Source organism: Sprattus sprattus (assembly GCF_963457725.1).
Source record: "Sprattus sprattus genome assembly, chromosome: 16".
Taxonomy (NCBI): domain Eukaryota; kingdom Metazoa; phylum Chordata; class Actinopteri; order Clupeiformes; family Clupeidae; genus Sprattus; species Sprattus sprattus.
In genome coordinates, this window is record NC_137914.1 from 25,433,359 (window position 1) to 25,451,803 (window position 18,445).

The 18,445-nt window shown below is 41.9% G+C and overlaps 1 protein-coding gene across 1 annotated transcript; it reads left to right on the plus strand.

The window, feature by feature from the left end:
- Positions 1-1,252: 1,252 nt before the first annotated feature.
- Positions 1,253-5,101, plus strand: zfp64 (zinc finger protein 64 homolog (mouse)). Its single transcript, XM_080853586.1, has 6 exons — positions 1,253-1,524; positions 1,955-2,122; positions 2,478-2,624; positions 2,752-2,814; positions 2,952-3,203; positions 3,324-5,101. The coding sequence occupies exons 1-6, from the start codon at positions 1,497-1,499 to the stop codon at positions 4,673-4,675; spliced, it is 2,010 nt and encodes a 669-aa protein (XP_080709712.1). The 5' UTR covers positions 1,253-1,496; the 3' UTR covers positions 4,676-5,101.
- The last annotated feature ends 13,344 nt before the right edge of the window (positions 5,102-18,445 follow it).

Consider the following 18,445-nt stretch of genomic DNA (forward strand, 5'->3'; position numbering starts at 1 on the left):
AAAATCGGCAGGGGTTCAAATACTTATTTTCCCCACTGTACATTCATGTTTTTCATGGAAAAAAGGCATTATTGTGTAACATAGTTACATACATTCCCAATCCCATTAATTCAATTACAATCCCATTTGTGAGCAACACATGGAAATGCTCTTATTTCGATTCTTCACGTGTGTTCTAAAAATTGATCATTGATGTATGTCACAAAAATCCCATTGCTGTTTCAGTTTTGTTAATTATCCAGATCAGAAGTATGTAACTATGCTGCTTTGTGGGTTTGTAAAAGCAGATTGAACCAGCAAGCTAGCCAACATACTAGCTAGCCAGGCACTTCTATTTATCAAACCTTTGCGTTAAAATCAGCTAGGACTCTAGGGGCAGGCCAATAATCCATGACGAAACTTTGCTGACCCTTTTTCATCTATTCATTACTTTTCATTGGCTCTCCGTGACGAGCCACAGACAACCTAACCCCACTCCAACATCCCTCACCTACTAACTGGTGGTTCCAGAACTGTGCAGTCAGAAGTCCCAATCAAAACACGTATCCTCTATGGCCCCATGTTAGGGAAGCCGTTTGCTTAGCTCCACTTCTTTGGCACAATTCCTAGTAATATTAAGAAAATGGCCAACATTTCCTGAAAGACAAACACACTTGAAATGTTCACTTTCAACTCCCTTATATAACCATTCTCTCTTTCTCTGTCTTACTCTTCCTTTCCTTTACTACTTGTCCTCTGCACTGACTCGTCTTCTCCCCCTTCCTCTCAGCTATCCTCAAGGACCAGTTTACAGAAGCAGTAATAACAGTCTGTACAGGCAAATCACTTTAGGCTACTGACTTGGAATATTTTATAGGCCTACCCATCCTGCATCACACATGGCAAAACCTTTACCTTTCATAAATAGCTTTTGTCCTGGTAAATACATCTGAGGTATGAAAAGGAACGATACATTATAGGTTACAATTAGTCGTGCATGACTTCACCTGAATTAATTCCACAGTAACCTGCCGAACACTTTGTCTATGTTTTGAGCAGATGTGAACGAGCTTAACGTGCCTGATGGATAATGGTTAAATACCATCATATCTGTGTAGCTTCTTAACTGGTATGTAAGTCAGTATCCAATCAGGCCTTTTGTCTTCATCACGTGATGTGGGTAAACTTTTCCATGTCTGCGGTAGCAGCCATGTTTGTTTCAAACTGCCTTGTAGTTGCTAGCGGCTCTGTTTAGGTCTGTGATGTTGAGGGACGGCTACTATTCCTTTGAAGTGGGAACCACAATGGGTATAGAGGCAAATGGAAAATGGTTCAAAGATGCAGTGTCGAGAAAGCAATGATGTGGTTTTCGCTGCTAACGTTAGATCTCACGTCCGACTCCTAAACGAGGTGTAAGCATAACACAAATCAGGCTTACCGGTAACATTAGGCTATAGCTTACCATTTTTAAGCTAACGTTAGCTACCTGACAGCTGGAAAATTAGTCAGCCTTTTAAATGGCATCATTTAACGTTAACGGAGAAGGTAAGTTAAGCATGTAAGTTACGTTTCTTTAATCGGCTGCATACATTTCAGGTAGACTTCTCCAAAAGTCCCCCCTGCCATATCAATCACTCTCATCATACACGAGCTAACTTGCTTGTCTTGGAAGTGCTTGCGAACTTTCATGATCAACACCATGCTAGCTGGCCACACAACCTGAAACAACTTATGTGCAACAATTTGGCAGCTATCTTTTTAATTTAACATCTAGTATTCATTGTATAGAATCTTTAAATTCATATTGGTTTATTTCAATTGGACCTAATAATAACGATACATTTTGAATAGCCAGGATTTGATTTGGACCAAATCTGAGTGCAAGCACATTTAAATGAGTCAGGTCTGTTTGCTAAACATAAATTGGTCAGTGTGCCGGTGGTTACCTGGTTGCTGTGTGTTTTCTGTACATCAGGGGGACATGTCCTAAACGTCCTGGCTGACGTTAGTCCAGATATCCATATCTGTGGCTTCTGCAAGCAACAGTACAACAACTTTGAAGTCTTTCTTGCCCACAAGCAAAATGGTTGCCAGCTACCCTCCTCAATCATATCTGCCTCAAACGCTGGTGCTTCTCTCACTGGTAAGATTACTATAGGTTACCTCAAAATCTAGTTAGATTGGCCCAAGATACATCCCTGAAGTAGGATAGTCCTAAAGACAGGTTTGTCGCAGTTGTTCTCAATTTGTTCATCATTTTGAGGGGTGCTGGAATACAGGATTGTTTTATTGTTCTCAGGGAGTTGAATTGAGTTTGAATGAATGCTGATATAGATTAACAAGGTCCAAACAAATGCAAGTGTCATTTTTGATCGTGATAGGATGTAAAAAAAAAAGTTCATGCAGTTAAACAACTTGGACCCATATCACAATCTATGTGTAAACTGGAGGAATTGATCATGAAACGTCATAACATGAAACACCCTCTGTGCTGTTAGAGTCTGGCACAGAGTTTGTGTTCGAAGAGGCCTTCCAGGCTTGCGTGGCTAAAGTGGTGAAGAAGCCCCTTACTAAAGTCCAGAAGAGTCCCTCCAAAAGGATTAAGCCTACTGGGCCCTCTGTGAGGCGGAGCTGCTGTTTCTCAGGTAATTCTGTCTTCCTGCTCCTGTGACTGTAAACATATCATTTTGATTGCCTGTGTTAGATCTGTGGAAACATTCATCATGCGGTCAGCGAGGGATGGTGTTTATGTGTATCTGAATCATGTTCTAGGATGCACGTTCAAAACCCAGTATGGTCAGAAGGACATGGAGAGGCATCTCAAAACACACACTGGTGAGTAAACACATATCTGAAATGTGGTCTGCAAGATGGTTTATATCTCTCATAAGCATAAACCTTCTTTCTCTCATGCACATGTGTACACCCCCCATCTCAGCCCTTTTGTGTGTGTGCTCTTGTGTGATTGACAGGCGAGAAGCCCTTCGAATGCGAGCTGTGTCACAAGCGCTTCAGCCGGCGGGACAAGCTGAACATGCACAGTCGCTCACACACAGGCGAGAGGCCACACAAATGCAAATACTGTGCCTACGCAGCCGCAGACAGCAGCAGCCTCAAAAAGCACCTGCGCATCCATTACGACGAGCGGCCTTTCAAGTGCCAGATCTGCCCGTACGCCAGCCGCAACTCCAGCCAGCTCACCGTTCACCTGCGCTCGCACACAGGTGACCATTCCGCACACGCCTTCACCATTTATGCCGTTTCCTCAGATGCCTGATACAGTACAGTTCTCTACTTGTTCAGCCCGATGTCATTTGTTTATAAGTGATCCTGTGTTTCTGTAGGAGACTGCCCGTTCCAGTGCAACCAGTGCAATGCCAAATTCAAGATTAACTCGGACCTGAAGCGCCACATCCGTGTGCATTCGGGGGAGAAGCCCTACAAGTGTGACTTCTGCGACTACCGCTGTGCCATGAAGGGCAACCTCAAGTCCCACGTTCAGATCAAGCACGCCTCTCAGAACTCCTTCCGCTGCCCTGACTGCGACTTCCAGTGTGCCAACAAGAGTGCCCTGCGCCAGCACTCCCGGGGCCACCAGCCCGCCCTGCCTATGCAGTGCCCCAAGTGCAGCTACTCCTGCGCAAGCAAGGGGGCGCTCAAGATCCACGAGCGCGTGCACTCCGACGAGCGGCCTTTCAAGTGCGAGCACTGCAGCTTTGCCTCCAAGCAGAGCAGCAACTTGCTCATCCACCGCAAGAAATGCCATGCCGACCAGCCTGAGGCGGCTGAGAAGCGGGCAGCAGCAGGGCGAGGGGCAAACGGTGAGACAGTGGTCGGCCCGGTGCCCTCAAAGCCCGCCAGCTCCCGTTACCGCGCCCGTCTGGAGGCGGCACGGGCCTTCCGCTGCAGTGTGTGTGACGCCTCATTTGTACGGGAGGACTCTCTGCGCAGCCACCGTCGTCAGCATCAGAACCTTCCCCACAGTGGCTTCTTGCAGCTGCCCACTCCCAGCACCACTGCCCCCAGCCTAGGGGCCCAGCAGTCAGGCCCGTCCCCTCTGGCACAGCCTCAGGAGGGCCCGCTGCTCTCCTACGCCGGCGCACAGCTGAAGATCATTGTGACGCCGCAGCTCGGCCAGGAGGGCTCCGAGGGGCTGCTGAGCCCTGTGCAGGTAAGCCTGCTTCCTGTGCAGAGCATGCAGCCGCCTGCAGGGGGTGCCCTAGAGCAGCAGACAGTACTGCTCACCCATATCTCCCCTGATGACGCCGGTGCCTCAGGACTACGGCAGACGCTAAGCTCAGACAACTCGCAGACTTTCATCACCACCTGCTCAGACCTGGACGGACTGACTGCTCTTATTCAGGAAGGGGGCACAGAGGTTACCGTGGTGACGGACGGCGAGCCCCCCGGCATGCCCCCCTCAACGGAATGCTCCCTCGGCCCCCCACTGCAGGTGGTCAGCCAAGCGTCCTCTAGGGGAGATGTCAAGCCCTCACAGGCAGTCCTCCTGGGGAGTGCGGCCCCCTGTGAGGATGGCAGCGGTTTGATCATGTCGAACATCAGTATGGGGCCTCACGGCACCTTGCTCCTCCATAACATGCCTCTGAGCCTGGGCCCCCCAGAGAGAGCCCCCCCACTAGAACCCCTCTCCCAACACATCTTCTCAGATACACACCCGGTGGACCCTGACGACTAACACACAGTCCATTATTTCCTGGAACCCAGCATTCATATTCAGATATGCTCAACACTCAAAGACTCCTAATACTGTGGTCCAGGCTTCACCAAGCTGACATTTATTTTATTTTATTTATGTTAGTAGGACTTTTTGGAATGCAGCATGTCTGGTGGAGAAAAAATTCTCGGGTTCACTCCTCGATAGCAACAGAATCATGTACTTAATAGGCCGGCGCCACCCAAGTTTAGAAAAACAGCACACAAATGGATGTGATGTGAACATGTGTTGCTTCGATGACCATTTGGCCAGGGTGAATTCAGTCAGTCTCTTGTCATTTGCTATTGAGTGTTGTCACCGTGGACCATTAACATTGGACTGTTTTGATAAGATGAGATAATAAATATTCTCTTGTCTCAACAGAAGTAAAGCCTACCTCTAAATTCCCTGCATTGTAAGTGTCTTAATGTTTTGGCTCCACAATTGATTAGCAAAGTGAAGAAGTCCATAAAGTAAGGAAGTTGCAAAAAGAGAGAGCTTCAAATTGGGCTAACTTCTGGAAGAGGGGCATTGACATTCTTTGATCAAAATGCAACATGTGTAAAAAGAACAATGTATTTCCTACATCTGCACAGTGTTTTAATCAATGTTGTTGCACACAGTATTATGGTAAGTGCTATCGTGACAGCCCTTTTTTACAGGAAATGGCTGTTCTAAAAAGATAATGCCTAACCATCAAGATAATCTGTAACAATAACTTGAGATGCTTGCCATCCAGGATATCAAACTGTGCCCAAGTCAATAGAGCTGTGGTGAACTGTGTGCTCAGACACGACTAATGTTTCTACTCCACCAAGGCCAGGCTCTGAAGCAGCTCAGAACTGCGTATGGTTTCTTCATCGAGTCCCCCAGGTCTGGCCTCCCTCAGACGTTTGGCTGATAGCATCTCGTGTGTTTGTGGTGAGTCAGGAGCAGTGATGAGCTGGGAGCGACATGGCAGGGTGTGCTCCATGCTACCCACTGGCCCCACCTGCACCATCCACCCCACTGCCCACATCCTCAGTCTAAGCAGGTATGTGAGATTGGGATCATCTTTTTTTTTCATATTGTCGTGGTGATAAGTTATATTTCATTCACACTGTTTTGTTGGTGAGCCTTTTTTTTTTTAATTCAGTGTTAAATTTGAGAGGTTCTGCTGGTCTGTTTGAAATCGCTAGAGGATTATTTTTCACCGTCATTAGTGTGATCTTCCAGTCGTTTATACTCCCAACTCAAAACTCAAAGACTTGTTGGTCGGTCGATAATTTATTTTTTCTCCCTCATGGTCACTCGCTCTGCCCAAGTCCTTGATGTGATGAAGTTTGCTCCAGAGTGAAGGCTTAGCGTGAGCTGGAGTCCCTGAGGAACAATTGAGCATTGATTTTCCTGTCAGTGCTTCTAGCTTCTGTAGCACAACACTGACCTGTCCTTTTCCTCTCTTCTCTTCTCTTTTCTTGGTCCATTGCCTTTTTCCCCTTCCTTTCTTACCTTGTCCTGTGTCCCCCACCTCCCCTTCTATTATTTTCTGTCCTTGATGTGCTTTCTCTCCATGTGAAATATCACGTGGAGTCAAATGGTCACGAAATCAAGTCTGAATCAGATGAATCCATGTGTGGATGAAAGGCTCATGACTGAAGTTACTTACTTACTTAATGGCCCTTTGGGTTTGGTCCTCATTTTGGAAGGCAGTACTTAGAGGTCTGATCAGACTGACCCAGGCAGCAGTCAGATTCATAACTATTCTCAGTGTTGTTATCATTTCACTGGGCAAATGTAGAAGCTAATCCAGTGCCTTAAGTGACACATTTATCTGCACATTTCAACTTTATTGTTATAACAAGAATTGTGATTTGTAACTTGTGCCTTGCCCATAATCCAAAGCAATTCACCATGCATGCTTATAATGCATCAATGTTGTGTGAGAATGAAAAAGGCCACATAATTGTTAATTTAGTGTCCTGCATATATACCACACGATAAAGACATGGCATCTTTTAAATTCTGCGGTGTTGCAAGATCTTGCCCTTATATTATGGCATCACATTGATGGCCGTAATGGTCACGCAGGAATACAGTGTAGTTTCCAGTGCTTGCCAGAGAGTGGCAGTAAGTATCCAGTTTCCAGTACAAAAAGGGGACGGAAACTTCTCTCAAAACCAGATTATCTTTCATATGATGCCATTTAAATTATTATTTTTTTTTTTTTTTTTTTTTGGAATTACACACTTTGGGAATTTACATTTTTTGATGAATATTTAAGTTTTCTAAAACTCTTTCAAAAGTATTGTGAAGATGGCATTGGTTTTGGGGAAATAAATTGAACTGATACAATTTGTGTTATACTGTGTGGCCTTATGTCTGAAGGCCCTTATAAAAAAAAGCATGGCATCATCTGATAACTAGTGTAAAAGCCTCTCCTATCACCTTTGATTTATGACAGCTGCACCCCCTCCAGAGCCAGGGATCCAGGGCCCTTGTAAAATTCCTTTCTGCTTAAAGATGATTGCACTGTGGGAAAGGCTAGCGCAGCTCTCCACTAAAACTCTTTGATCCATTATCTCCCAAACTTACACACCCTAATCTCACCAATGAGCAGAGAGGCTGCCCCCCTCACAACAAAAAAAAAAAAACTTGTGATATCAGGGGTTGGTAATGTGCGTTTTTTGATGGCTTAAGTGAGATGAAGAAAAAACAATGCACAATTTAGTGCATTTTGCTTGATTAACATGTATCTCCTTTTTAGTTTCTGATCTGTTAAACATGACTGTTAACTACTGGGTCCCAAAACAATCTCCCTTTCTGGATCCTTCTCAGTGACATTTTTAGTAAATATTTTCAGTTCAAATTATGATCAGTTTGCCGTAGTGTGATGTAAACATCGGTAGAGTGCACACATGGTTCATTTTAGCGTGTGTGTGTACACATATGCCCACATAACATAAAGGTGTTGTAGATTAGGGCGGTTTTGTTGGAGAAGAGGATGAAATGAATGTGTTGATACTGTATGGCCCTGTGCTGCCCTCGTTCCTTCCTTCCTTCCTTCCTGTGTTTCAGATGGAAGCCCTTTGAAAAGGGTCATAAATGCTCACCCTCCTCCTCAAAAAAGCAATTTCCACTCCCAGCTGCTTAAAGAAATCGTATTTTTGTGCTGCTTTCCTGCCCCGAAACAAACAGAGATCTAGCAAGGACAGTTACCTGATTCATGGAAAAGAGGTCAATAAGGAGTGTTTTGGGAGGGAAAACGAAGGAGTTGTTTTCTCTTTTATTTGGATATTTACTCCTTAGGTATTTATACGTTTGTCTTAATTTTAGTCATTCAAGAGCAGTTGTGCATGCACAGACACACACACACACACACACACACACACATATGTATATGCACCCCTACAGGTCTAGATGAGAACTTTGGAGCAAACTTGGACGAGATGATGTCATACTCTATGTTGTGTTAATACATTTAAAGTGATTTAAAGTTCTGTGTTTGTTTGTGATCACATGAGCAGGGCTGCTGATGGATGTTGTATAGGAACTGTCTTCCCTGTCTGACAACCATAAGTTTATGACCTTTGTTTTTTGTGTGTTTGCAGTTTGATGGCCACTCTTGAATGTCCTATAATGTCATTAACTGCTCTGGTTAATGTTGTTATGGATTTTCTTTCCTCACATATGAGCATCTGTTTTGTCAAGGCAATCAGAGTATTGATATTTTAAAGAGTGGTTTGAGTACTCGGCAAAATGGAATCTTTTATCTGGCCCCTACATTCATTTTCTCAGTTAGACACAATTGCTGCTTGAGATGACCTTAGTGCACAAAAGCCTGTGATTGCACATCATCTTCCAGGAAAACCGCAGTCATTTCAGAGTTGGAGTGCCACCAGTTGTGTTCTATGGTCAGAAATGTGAAGTTTTTTTTTTTTTTTAAGACCGTGTCCGTGAGGCAGAAACTGGAATGTTCTAGAATGAACATTTTAGTTTATCAGCCCCAAAAAAAGAAAAAGATATATTATCAAGTCCTATGCTTTGTAGTTAACTACAGTCCCATGGTTTGGGTGTCAAACTTCAAAATGACTGGTTTAAAACTCAAGACAGATGTCATGACAATAGATCATGTCGCTGGGCTATTTTCAAGAGGAAAACAAAAAGAGAAATTATCACTTTTTTTCTCCTCTGTGACAAATTCACCTCCTGAGATGAGAGCCTTGTGTTTTTGCTCTTCAGTGACAAAAGAACAACACAAAGAGCAAATCATGCGGCCTTATTCGCTTTTCCAAGCAGCATGTCATTTGCATACAAATTTGACACATTTGAATTGAGCTGCATTGACTGTGTATAGCTGGTGAGAGACATGGAGGCATTTGAATAAGCACTCACTGCAAGCCTCAGAATCCTCAAATGGTATTTATGTGGTGGGGATGTGTGAAGATTCTCACTGTAGACAGTACATGTCTTTGTTTAACATCGGAAATTCAGATATTCACAGACCACAGCACAACTATACAGATACGTTCTAAAGCTAACTTGTTTTCTTATCCAAATTGAAACACGACACTAGAAACACTTTAATTTTTCAAACATTTATAATATGTTTTCAATAAAAAATTAAATACATACATTTGTTTTTATTATTATTTCATCAAATAATTTTAAAGTATTGTGCACATGTTTTAAACCAGTGACTTTGATGCAATCTTTTTTTTCAGGGATAGGTATTGGGAGTGATTATTTTCTCTATTGACACTTGTTTTTGTGCCTTATGGATAACTTTTTTCGGTTTTGTGTTGTTTTCAGGAAGTGTAACAATGTGTTGGGGCCTTTTTTGTTGTTCTAAGTTGGAGGGCAGAGTTTTAAAACCTTCCTTGGGGGTAGACAAATACGTATGATTTTTTCAGCCAATGGAGAGCATCTGAAAGTGCTGGCTAAAGCTCATAAATGTCCTTTAATGGACAAAGGAATGCTCTTGGCCGCTTTCAAACACCAGTGTGGCATTTCTAATGACCCGGCCTCCACACTGTTTGGAAAGGCCTATTCAGCTTCATACAGTGCTTCATAGGAATAATGCCCTATTGTGATGCGCTGACTTTATGTTAAGCATTAAGGCTATTGTTTTCTCTGCGTTTATCTTTACTACTGTTGCGCCTTGTCATAAAATCTTTAGAAATGACATTGGTATGAAAAAGTGTGTTATCATAAATCTTATCATATAATCACACTTACCAAACAATACCCAAATATAAGTTTATACATATCATTTCATATCATTCTTTGTCTAGTTAAAAAAGTCTACAGCCTGTCAAAACAATTACATTCAGCAATTTAAAGTTTCCTCAAACATTTTAATTGTCATTAAATAAACTTATGTAGTTTTGCCACTCACTTATTTTATGTGATAGGTCAAATCTGCTTTACAAAAAAAGAAAAAAAAAACAAGATCAGCCTTTTTTTCTTTGAGGCATTAGAGAGTGGAAGGTGACAACCAAAATTTCTTTTTCAATAGTCAACATTTTAACACACATCCTATGGTGTACTCATTTGAACTCATGTGGCCTGCATTGGGGATTAGGTGAAGTACTTGTGTGTGGGAGTGCACTGATGGAGCCTTCTTAAGCTGAAATGCACATCCAAACAAATTAGCATTTAACTATTTCCCATATTCCAGAGAGGTTGGCAGATTCTGGTGACAGAGACTGTTTTCTTTGCTCGCGCAAGGCCTCATCCAACAAAAACAAACACTCATGAAATATGATCTTTTTAAGATCTCAGCCAGTGGGCAAATGTGAGATGGCTCCCACTGACCACAGGTCTGTGTGTCTGTATGTCTTTGTGTGTCTGTATGTCTTTGTGTGTGTGTGTGTGTGTGTGTGTGTGTGTGTGTGTGTGTGTGTGTGTGTGTGTGTGTGTTACCTGTCCATTACCTGTGCATTCATGCCTCATACACCTCTGTTAAGCTGACATGGCAATTCCACGGCCAATTTTTCCCAGCGGACGTGAACGAGCCCAGGAGTGCGCAGGTATGGAGAGAAGTGGTGCGAGTTTCATCTGAGAGCTGCCGGCCGCAGCGACATCCAGCAGCGTCCCTCTCATGTATTACTCATGTGACTCATCTGAGGAGCATCTTAATTACAGAGCAGGAAGGCTCCTCTTTGTCTTTCCTATTTCCAGGGAAACACTTTTGAACTGGGTGGTGTGGTGCTGCCATCAGTTCCCTGGTTGAGACCTGACCACCACAATTACTTTCCGCACATGGATGAAACAAGAGGGGGAGGTGACCCTAAACAGAGCGCCGACTCATCCTCAAGCAAAAAAGAAAGAAAGAAAGATATCAAAGGAGATCATTTTAATATCTATAGAGTTCTTTTCACAGCCTGTGTTTCGTAATTAATACACGTTTATTATTAATCGTTTTCAAAGCAGAGATGAGCTATTCCTTTATAATAGATCCACGCATTTGTTTAATCTCTGAATTGAAATGTGGCCCTTTTATGTTCAGCTTGAAGCAAATGTGGAATAAGGCCCTTATTCTTCATCATATCTTTCTTCCTGTGATTATGCCTGACCAATAGAGCAGTCTGTGTCAGGGCTGAGCTCTTAAAGCCCCCACCTCCCCCAGGCCTCTGCCTGATAAACCCTGCTGGTTCTCGTTAATTACTAAAACAGGCAACAGAAGTGACGGGTGAGAAGAACAGGATTGTTTGAAGTGGAATTTTAAACATTTTGTTCTAGAATCTTGAAAGACGACATTGGTCTTGGATCAGGTGTGTGATTTCACTGAAAATCTCCAAATGTATGTGGCACTCCTTAATGTGATTATTGTCCAGGGGAGAGATGATGACCTGGCATGCACTCATTGATCTTCAGCCCTGTCAGACCAGGATTAGGGCTCCTCAATGGTAACCTACACAACAAACAAATCATCTGGAGCGCATGACTGGACCAGAGGTATAAAAAATGGCTGAAACCTTAGTCATGGAAACTTCCAGCAGAGAAGAAAAAAGGGCAACGATCAACCCCCACCTTGACCAAACAGCATGCTTTGGGGGAGGGGTGGGGGCAGTGCCCTGGCCGAAGGCATCAGGTTACTGTATGGGGTGGGGGAGATGACCATTCACAGAGAACTCTCATACAGAAGAACTCTCATACTTCTATAGTCAAATATGCACCACCAAATTACATTTGTGCCATTGAATTAAATTAAGAAAATGAGTGCATGAAAGTAAACTTGTCTTGTCAATTTGCTTAATACAATACAGTTTAGAAAATAAAACAACTGAAAGAGTTTGAGTTTTGGGTCTCAGTATTCTGAATGACAAGGCTCAGGCGCTGGGCTCGGTAAAGAGCCTAAAGACAATTGTATTTATTATTGCCAAGTAGATATTAATAATAATAATAATTTTAAAAAAAAATGAAAGTATTACAAAAAGCAGTAATGTAAGACCATAAGCACCAGATTCCTTTTTTGTTAGGATTTCTTAGGACTTTTAAAGAAGTAGACACTCCTGTCCTTTCTGGTTTGAAACAATGCGGGTTAATGAGAGGTGTATGTAGTGCAGGGTCATCCTACTCCACTGTGAACCCTCATTATCACACTAGGCTCAAGGAGTAGAGACAAAATGCTCTTTTAAATAAAAGGCTGTCACCTCAACTTATGTCCATTTTGAGTGCCAACAGTCATCACATAAGTCACGTAGTTCTGCATTTAGTGTGAGTTACATGATTTGTCGGTATTTTATTTGCCAGGCTGCTCTTATTGGGCTCTCTGTGTGTGTATGCGTGTGTTCTCCTGGCTGGATGTCTCCTCGGTTGAATGTTGTTTCCTGTGAGCACCGTTTATAACCATCTACCTAATTAGCTTATGAAGGAAGTCCCATTCCTTCAGCGACCCCTGTCTTCCCTGCCTGATAAGCATCTAAAACAGGCGTTCAGGAGAGGCAGCCCCCGTTGGCCAGATATCAGCTAAAAAAAAGCTTGGTGTAACTGAACACCCATGGAGGAATGCTCTCAATCAAAGCTATTGTTTCTGCTTACATACAGTTCTCTTTTGTGTGGCGAGCCTGTTAGCCCACACAGATAACAGCAGCATTCTGAAAGCTCTGGATGAGACACGAGTGTCAACACCCTGGCTGACAGAATTCCACTCCAGATTAATGTGCCTGCCCCAAGTCTATATCCAGAAAGACGGGGATTGAAGAATGCCTGCAGGATCTAAGAATAAGCCAATTAATGTGCTGGTTGGAATTTAGATAAGCGTAGACATTGTCAGGAAAGGAATATGTTTTTTAGGGTGGTCTTAGAGTGCATATATACACAACAAGTGAAATGATCAATATCATCATCATCATTATTTATTCAGGGAGGATTGAGCACAGGGCTCTTTTGCAGCAATGCCCTGATTGAGGATACATAATATATACGGGCCATTCTACCGAATTCGTGTAATATGCAGTCCCTCAACAATAAAAACTATTTACAAAACAATTAGGTATTTAGGCATAGATATTTAATTAGAAAATGTTATGGTCTATATAAACCCAATGCATTACATGAGATAGTGATAAGCTAAATATATACAAAATCATCATTTATAGGGTACTTTCTATTGGGAAGTAGCTGTCCCCAACCCTGACATCTAAATTTCAATGCCTTTAAATAACACTTTTCAATTTTTTTAGATTTTTTTCAATGATTTAATTTCAAAGATCTTTATGATTGGGTTGAAACAGAACTTGGAATATTTAGATTTATTGTGGGTTTAATTTTTAAATCAATTTTCTATACTCAAAAAATCATGTCCCTAGTTTTCATGTCACTACCGAAACACAAGAGTTTTAGTCCATTGGCTGAGCCTGTGTTTTAGCCACGACTCTGCATTTTTGACCATGCAGTGACACTGCATCTCTGACCCTCATGGTTGAATGGTAAGTAGCTAAATCCCATAGTTTTTATATAAATGTGTTCCAAAGTCTGAAAATCGACGTGTAACCTTAAGAATTGTCACTACCGAAACGCATGTTTTCTTCAATTAAGTAAACCTTTTGGGGTTTCATGGAAAATCTTATGTTTGTATGTGTGTTCACCTCTTCAAAGATGTGTTTGCATGCCGTGTGCTTGTTAGAATTCTTTATTTATGCTTAAAGTTAGCTAGAATTGTCACTACCGAAACAGTCACTACCGAAACATATGGTAGTGACCTGATGATTTCAGTAGTGACAAAATGAATTGGTAAGTAGTTCAATCCCATAATTTTTAAATAAATGTGTTGTGTGGACTAAAGGGCGGCCCAGAGCACCTTTTGGAAGATTTTGGGAGAGAAATGAACATCCATCCAACAGTGCAGTCACTACCGAAACACTGGATGTCACTACCGAAACAGTGCAGCACTACCGAAACACAGGATGTTTTGTAAAAAATTAAGTGTATTGAGTAATCAACTAAAATGTTATGATACTGATTGGATTAATGTATGTTCAATTTCATCAATGAACAACTCTGGAATCAATATGATCAGTATTTAGCATTTTACAAAGAAATATTGCACTTAGATTTTGATGAATTGTATAAATTGAACTTGAAAATTTGGTAAAAAAATCATTTTTATGGATTTCATTGTGAAAACCTTCAAGAAATATTTGTAAAAATACTCTTCAGAGAAGGGAAGGAAACACAATCTGAACAGGTCAATAATAATACTTTTTTACTATAGTAAATGTGATGTTTCGGTAGTGACAATTTTTGGAAGAGGAAAAACATTCCAACACATTCTGAAAATACAATATACAAATTGACTGTTCTTTTACTAGATAAGTGTACTTTAGATATGGTACAATATACATACGGACAAAGTTTTGGGAATAAAACATAAAAAAAATCCAAATATTTCCGACCTGACTTTGCACCAATTCGGTAGAATGGCCCATACAGAAGAACAATAAATAAACACACCATATCAAAACAAAACAGACAAAATAGATAAACAAAACACATTAAACAACTCCGAAATTAAGTATGAAAAAAATATGAAAAATTTAAAACAACTGCATTGAAGCACATCTAAAAGGCACTTAAATTGGTTGACAGACAATTACTTGGTTAGTTAGTTATAATATCAACAAGCAGATTGGAAAGGACCACCTTACCACCTTTTTTGTTGTATTGTGGTTCTGTAAAAGTGGATTTGTGTGAAGATGGGAACTGGGAAAGAACTACAAAACATGCGCTTAATGCACTACACATAAATACATATTTGTATTTCTTCTACCTGAATTGGCGTTTACTAAATGGAAAGGATATTACGTCATACTATAAACTACTGCCTGTGTTCACCGTGAAGTGAGCAGGTCTGTAACTGGAGCACTTGTAAGAGAGTGTGTAATTCCTCCCATATGTGGGGTCTCGGGCACATTTAACAAGGTGTTAATTGCATAGTTTGGTCCGTGGACGTGCAGGGCTGATTCCTGGCTGATTGCTTTGTAGTGTGACATATTTTGCGTTTCATTTCCCACATTATGACTGTAAGTAATAAGAACTGCAGCCGGGCGCTCATGCCGGGTTTAGAATATTTTTCAGAAATATATGTTATGGTACATTTACAGACTATTGCATGACCCCAGGCAAACACACCTTGGCATTTACAGTATACATTGTTGAATTAATTAATAATTGTAACACTGACTCAGTATGGAGCTCTGCCTCGATCTGTGCCATCCCAGTTAGCCAGAGGATTCTCCTGAAAGCTCATGCAGGAGATAGACTGGATCTGAGCTGTTTACAGGTATCCTCACACCTTTAGCCATACCTCCACACTTTAACACCATCCATGACTACATCTGCTGCTCCTGTTTTAATTGGCTTCCATTCTTACCATCATACTAATACATGTGACCATAAGTGCATTGGTCAGAAAGGCTTGACCAATAGCTGCTCCCTGTTGATGTGTTGATGTCTTGATAGGCACGGCGACGGAGATGTGGGGCAGATTTCCTCTGTTTTAATTAGCTCCACAGTGGGAGGGATGGCCGAGGGAGTGACACACTCAGTGGGAGAGCTGAGATCATAAGAATCTGACCCCATGAGAGGCAGACTTTCATGTAGCCATTTATTGTCAAATGAAGGACATTAAAGTTAACAGGTGTGAGAAAGATGTTGAACAGCTTTTTGGCAAAAAAATAAAATAATAATGTTTAGTCAAAATCGTTTTGTGTACATTTTGATTACTGTAGGCTGTGAAATTACGCTGTTTCCTGTGGCAGAAAGAACATCTTCAGCAACAGGTTAGTGTTTAACATGGATGACATATTAGGTGAGTAGTTGGCAGTAGTAACAGCAGGTAGTGTCCAGTAGAAGTGCTGTTGCAAAGCACTTGACCTTAAAATTCACCGCACACTCAACACACACACTCTGCTCAAACACACAAACACACATGATGTGACAGAACTCCACGTGAGAGAATAAACCATGCATGATTGTCTGCTGTCCCAAAATAAACCGCTACATCCTGCAAGTTAATTAGCATTTTTGAAATGTGTACAAGGTAAGAATACACCAGTTACTTTTTACTACCATTACTATAACTCTGTCTTGATAACTATCCTGCCTGACCCAAATGAGCCATGTGAATGAGTGAGTGAGTTTGGGTGGGTGGCTGTGCAGAGGAGACTAAAAAGCCTTTCTTTCACAGAGGGTAGAAGGCTGGTTAGCAGGACCCTCTGCCACGATAACACACACACACGCACACACACTCAACCCCCTGCAAAGCCACAAGGGTAAAAAGGACATGTGTTCAAAGTGTAATATTCCAATGCTTGTCACATTATTAGCTTCCAGGCTATATGAATAATAATAATAATGATAGAAATATGAATATTAAAACTGATAATGAATGTGGTATGCAATTAGAATAAAGTAAAGTGAAGTCACTCCATATTCACATTCAAAGGAATGATTTGCACCATGTGCACCATAACACCATGTGCATCAAGCTGCAGTGGATCAAAAAGGCCACTCCCTTTTCATGACAAATAAATACATGACCCCTGCCCTTCTCTAACAGGCAGAGGAGCTGATGAATAAAATGGATGAAACCCAACAGCATAGAATACATTCTGGCTTAAACAAAGTTAAATATACTAGTGTATACAGTACAAACAACTGGACTGCGTGTATTTTGTATCAGACTGTTCACTTAAAAAAGAATGCTATTTGAAATTTCTGTCTTTGTAGCCACATGCTGTATTCTGCAATCAATGAAAGTGCTTATTTTTATAATGGAGAACCCTTGAGAGAAGAGTCTGTTAATGGCATTCATCAGTGGACAATACTGATTGTTGATCACTGTGTGCACTTCTTAATCATTCTGATCAATCCCTCAAATAATGGGGTATCATGTGATGTAGGGGTCTGCCATGTGACATGTTTGAAATGTTAGTCAGGTTCAGTGAGCATGTCTCACATTTTTGTGGTCACACCAGGAGTCTCACAGAGCTTTGGTCACATCTGCAGACGTCTGGTCCAGTCTGGTCCAGTCTGATCTTCTGTAGAAAAAAAAATGTCCTCTGAAAAAGCTGAACAGACTGAGGATTACCCTCTCTGTTCTCAAACTATGATATGAGACTGGAGTAAAGCTTTGCGAAAAGCAAACAAAACTTAATGTGTTGATGCCCCCACTCCCCTCACCCAAAATCAGATCCCCAAAGTTAAACATACCCTCCCCCATCTCTCCCTTCTCCTCCCCCACAGCCTCTCTTCCTCCCTCCCTCCCACCCTCCCTGCATTTCTCCTGGGAGGGGGGAGGTTGCATGGAGTGATCCCACCCCATCTGAATCCCTTTTAGTTGAGTGCCGAGAAGAAGAGAGACGGCCAATTATGTCTGCATGACGCATTCCTTCCCAAAAGAGGATTCCATCACTGACGCAGCATGTGGAATGTGGGCCTGGATCATCAGAGGCCCGGCACCTAAGCCACAGCACACACCACTCTGCCAGTGCCACCACCTGGTTTACCAGGTCATACTCATGCAGTCCAAATGTGAAAACCGGTCGCCCCTCTCCCTTGATTGGTGATGGAGTGGCAGTTAAGGGCCCTGATGGCCGCCCCCGGTGTTGCTGTACGTCCGTACCATGTTTGTTCTTTGATGAGCTGTCCTCATAAGGGGTGGAGTTGGGGATGGTGGTGGTGGTAATGGCTGTGGGCACCTCTGCTTGCAGATTCCATAAACACATGGCTAATGATAAAAAATACAGCTGTGGTACTTAAGAACAACACAAACCTGCAATTAGAAAAGAATAATAACTGTGCGTTCTAATGAACCCTCCCAGCCTCAGGACAAATCCTCTGTGAGAAAGATGTGTTTGTTTCTCTCTTTATGGCGCCCTCTCTCTTTCTCTCTCTCATTTTCACACACCCTCCCTCACTCTATGTTCTTCCTGGTCATTCAAAAAAATGAAGAACATAGGTATTTGTACATAACAACACATTTTAACAACTCTTTAAATCATGATTGAAAATATGCAATTGCTAGTGGAACAGATATTCAGATGCACTAGTTTGACTATATTTGAGACAGTGAGATGGGTAATTCGAGGTCCTTATGGTCCTTATTATGTATATATGTACATTCGTACCTGTACAGCTACATTCACCCAAATTAAATCTTTATTTTTCCAATGATTCACACTGGTTGCAGAAAAATGAATGTTTTAACGAAGACATTTTGAAATATAGATCATTTCAGATGCTTTCTGTGGGTGATTTGCAGCAGCA

Coding starts and splice junctions, on each gene's coding strand:
- zfp64 (XM_080853586.1), top strand. CDS start 1,497: ATGGCATCATTTAACGTTAACGGAGAAG. Junction 2,123..2,477: donor CGCTGGTGCTTCTCTCACTG/GTAAGATTACTA, acceptor CTGTGCTGTTAG/AGTCTGGCACAGAGTTTGTG. Junction 3,204..3,323: donor TCACCTGCGCTCGCACACAG/GTGACCATTCCG, acceptor GTGTTTCTGTAG/GAGACTGCCCGTTCCAGTGC.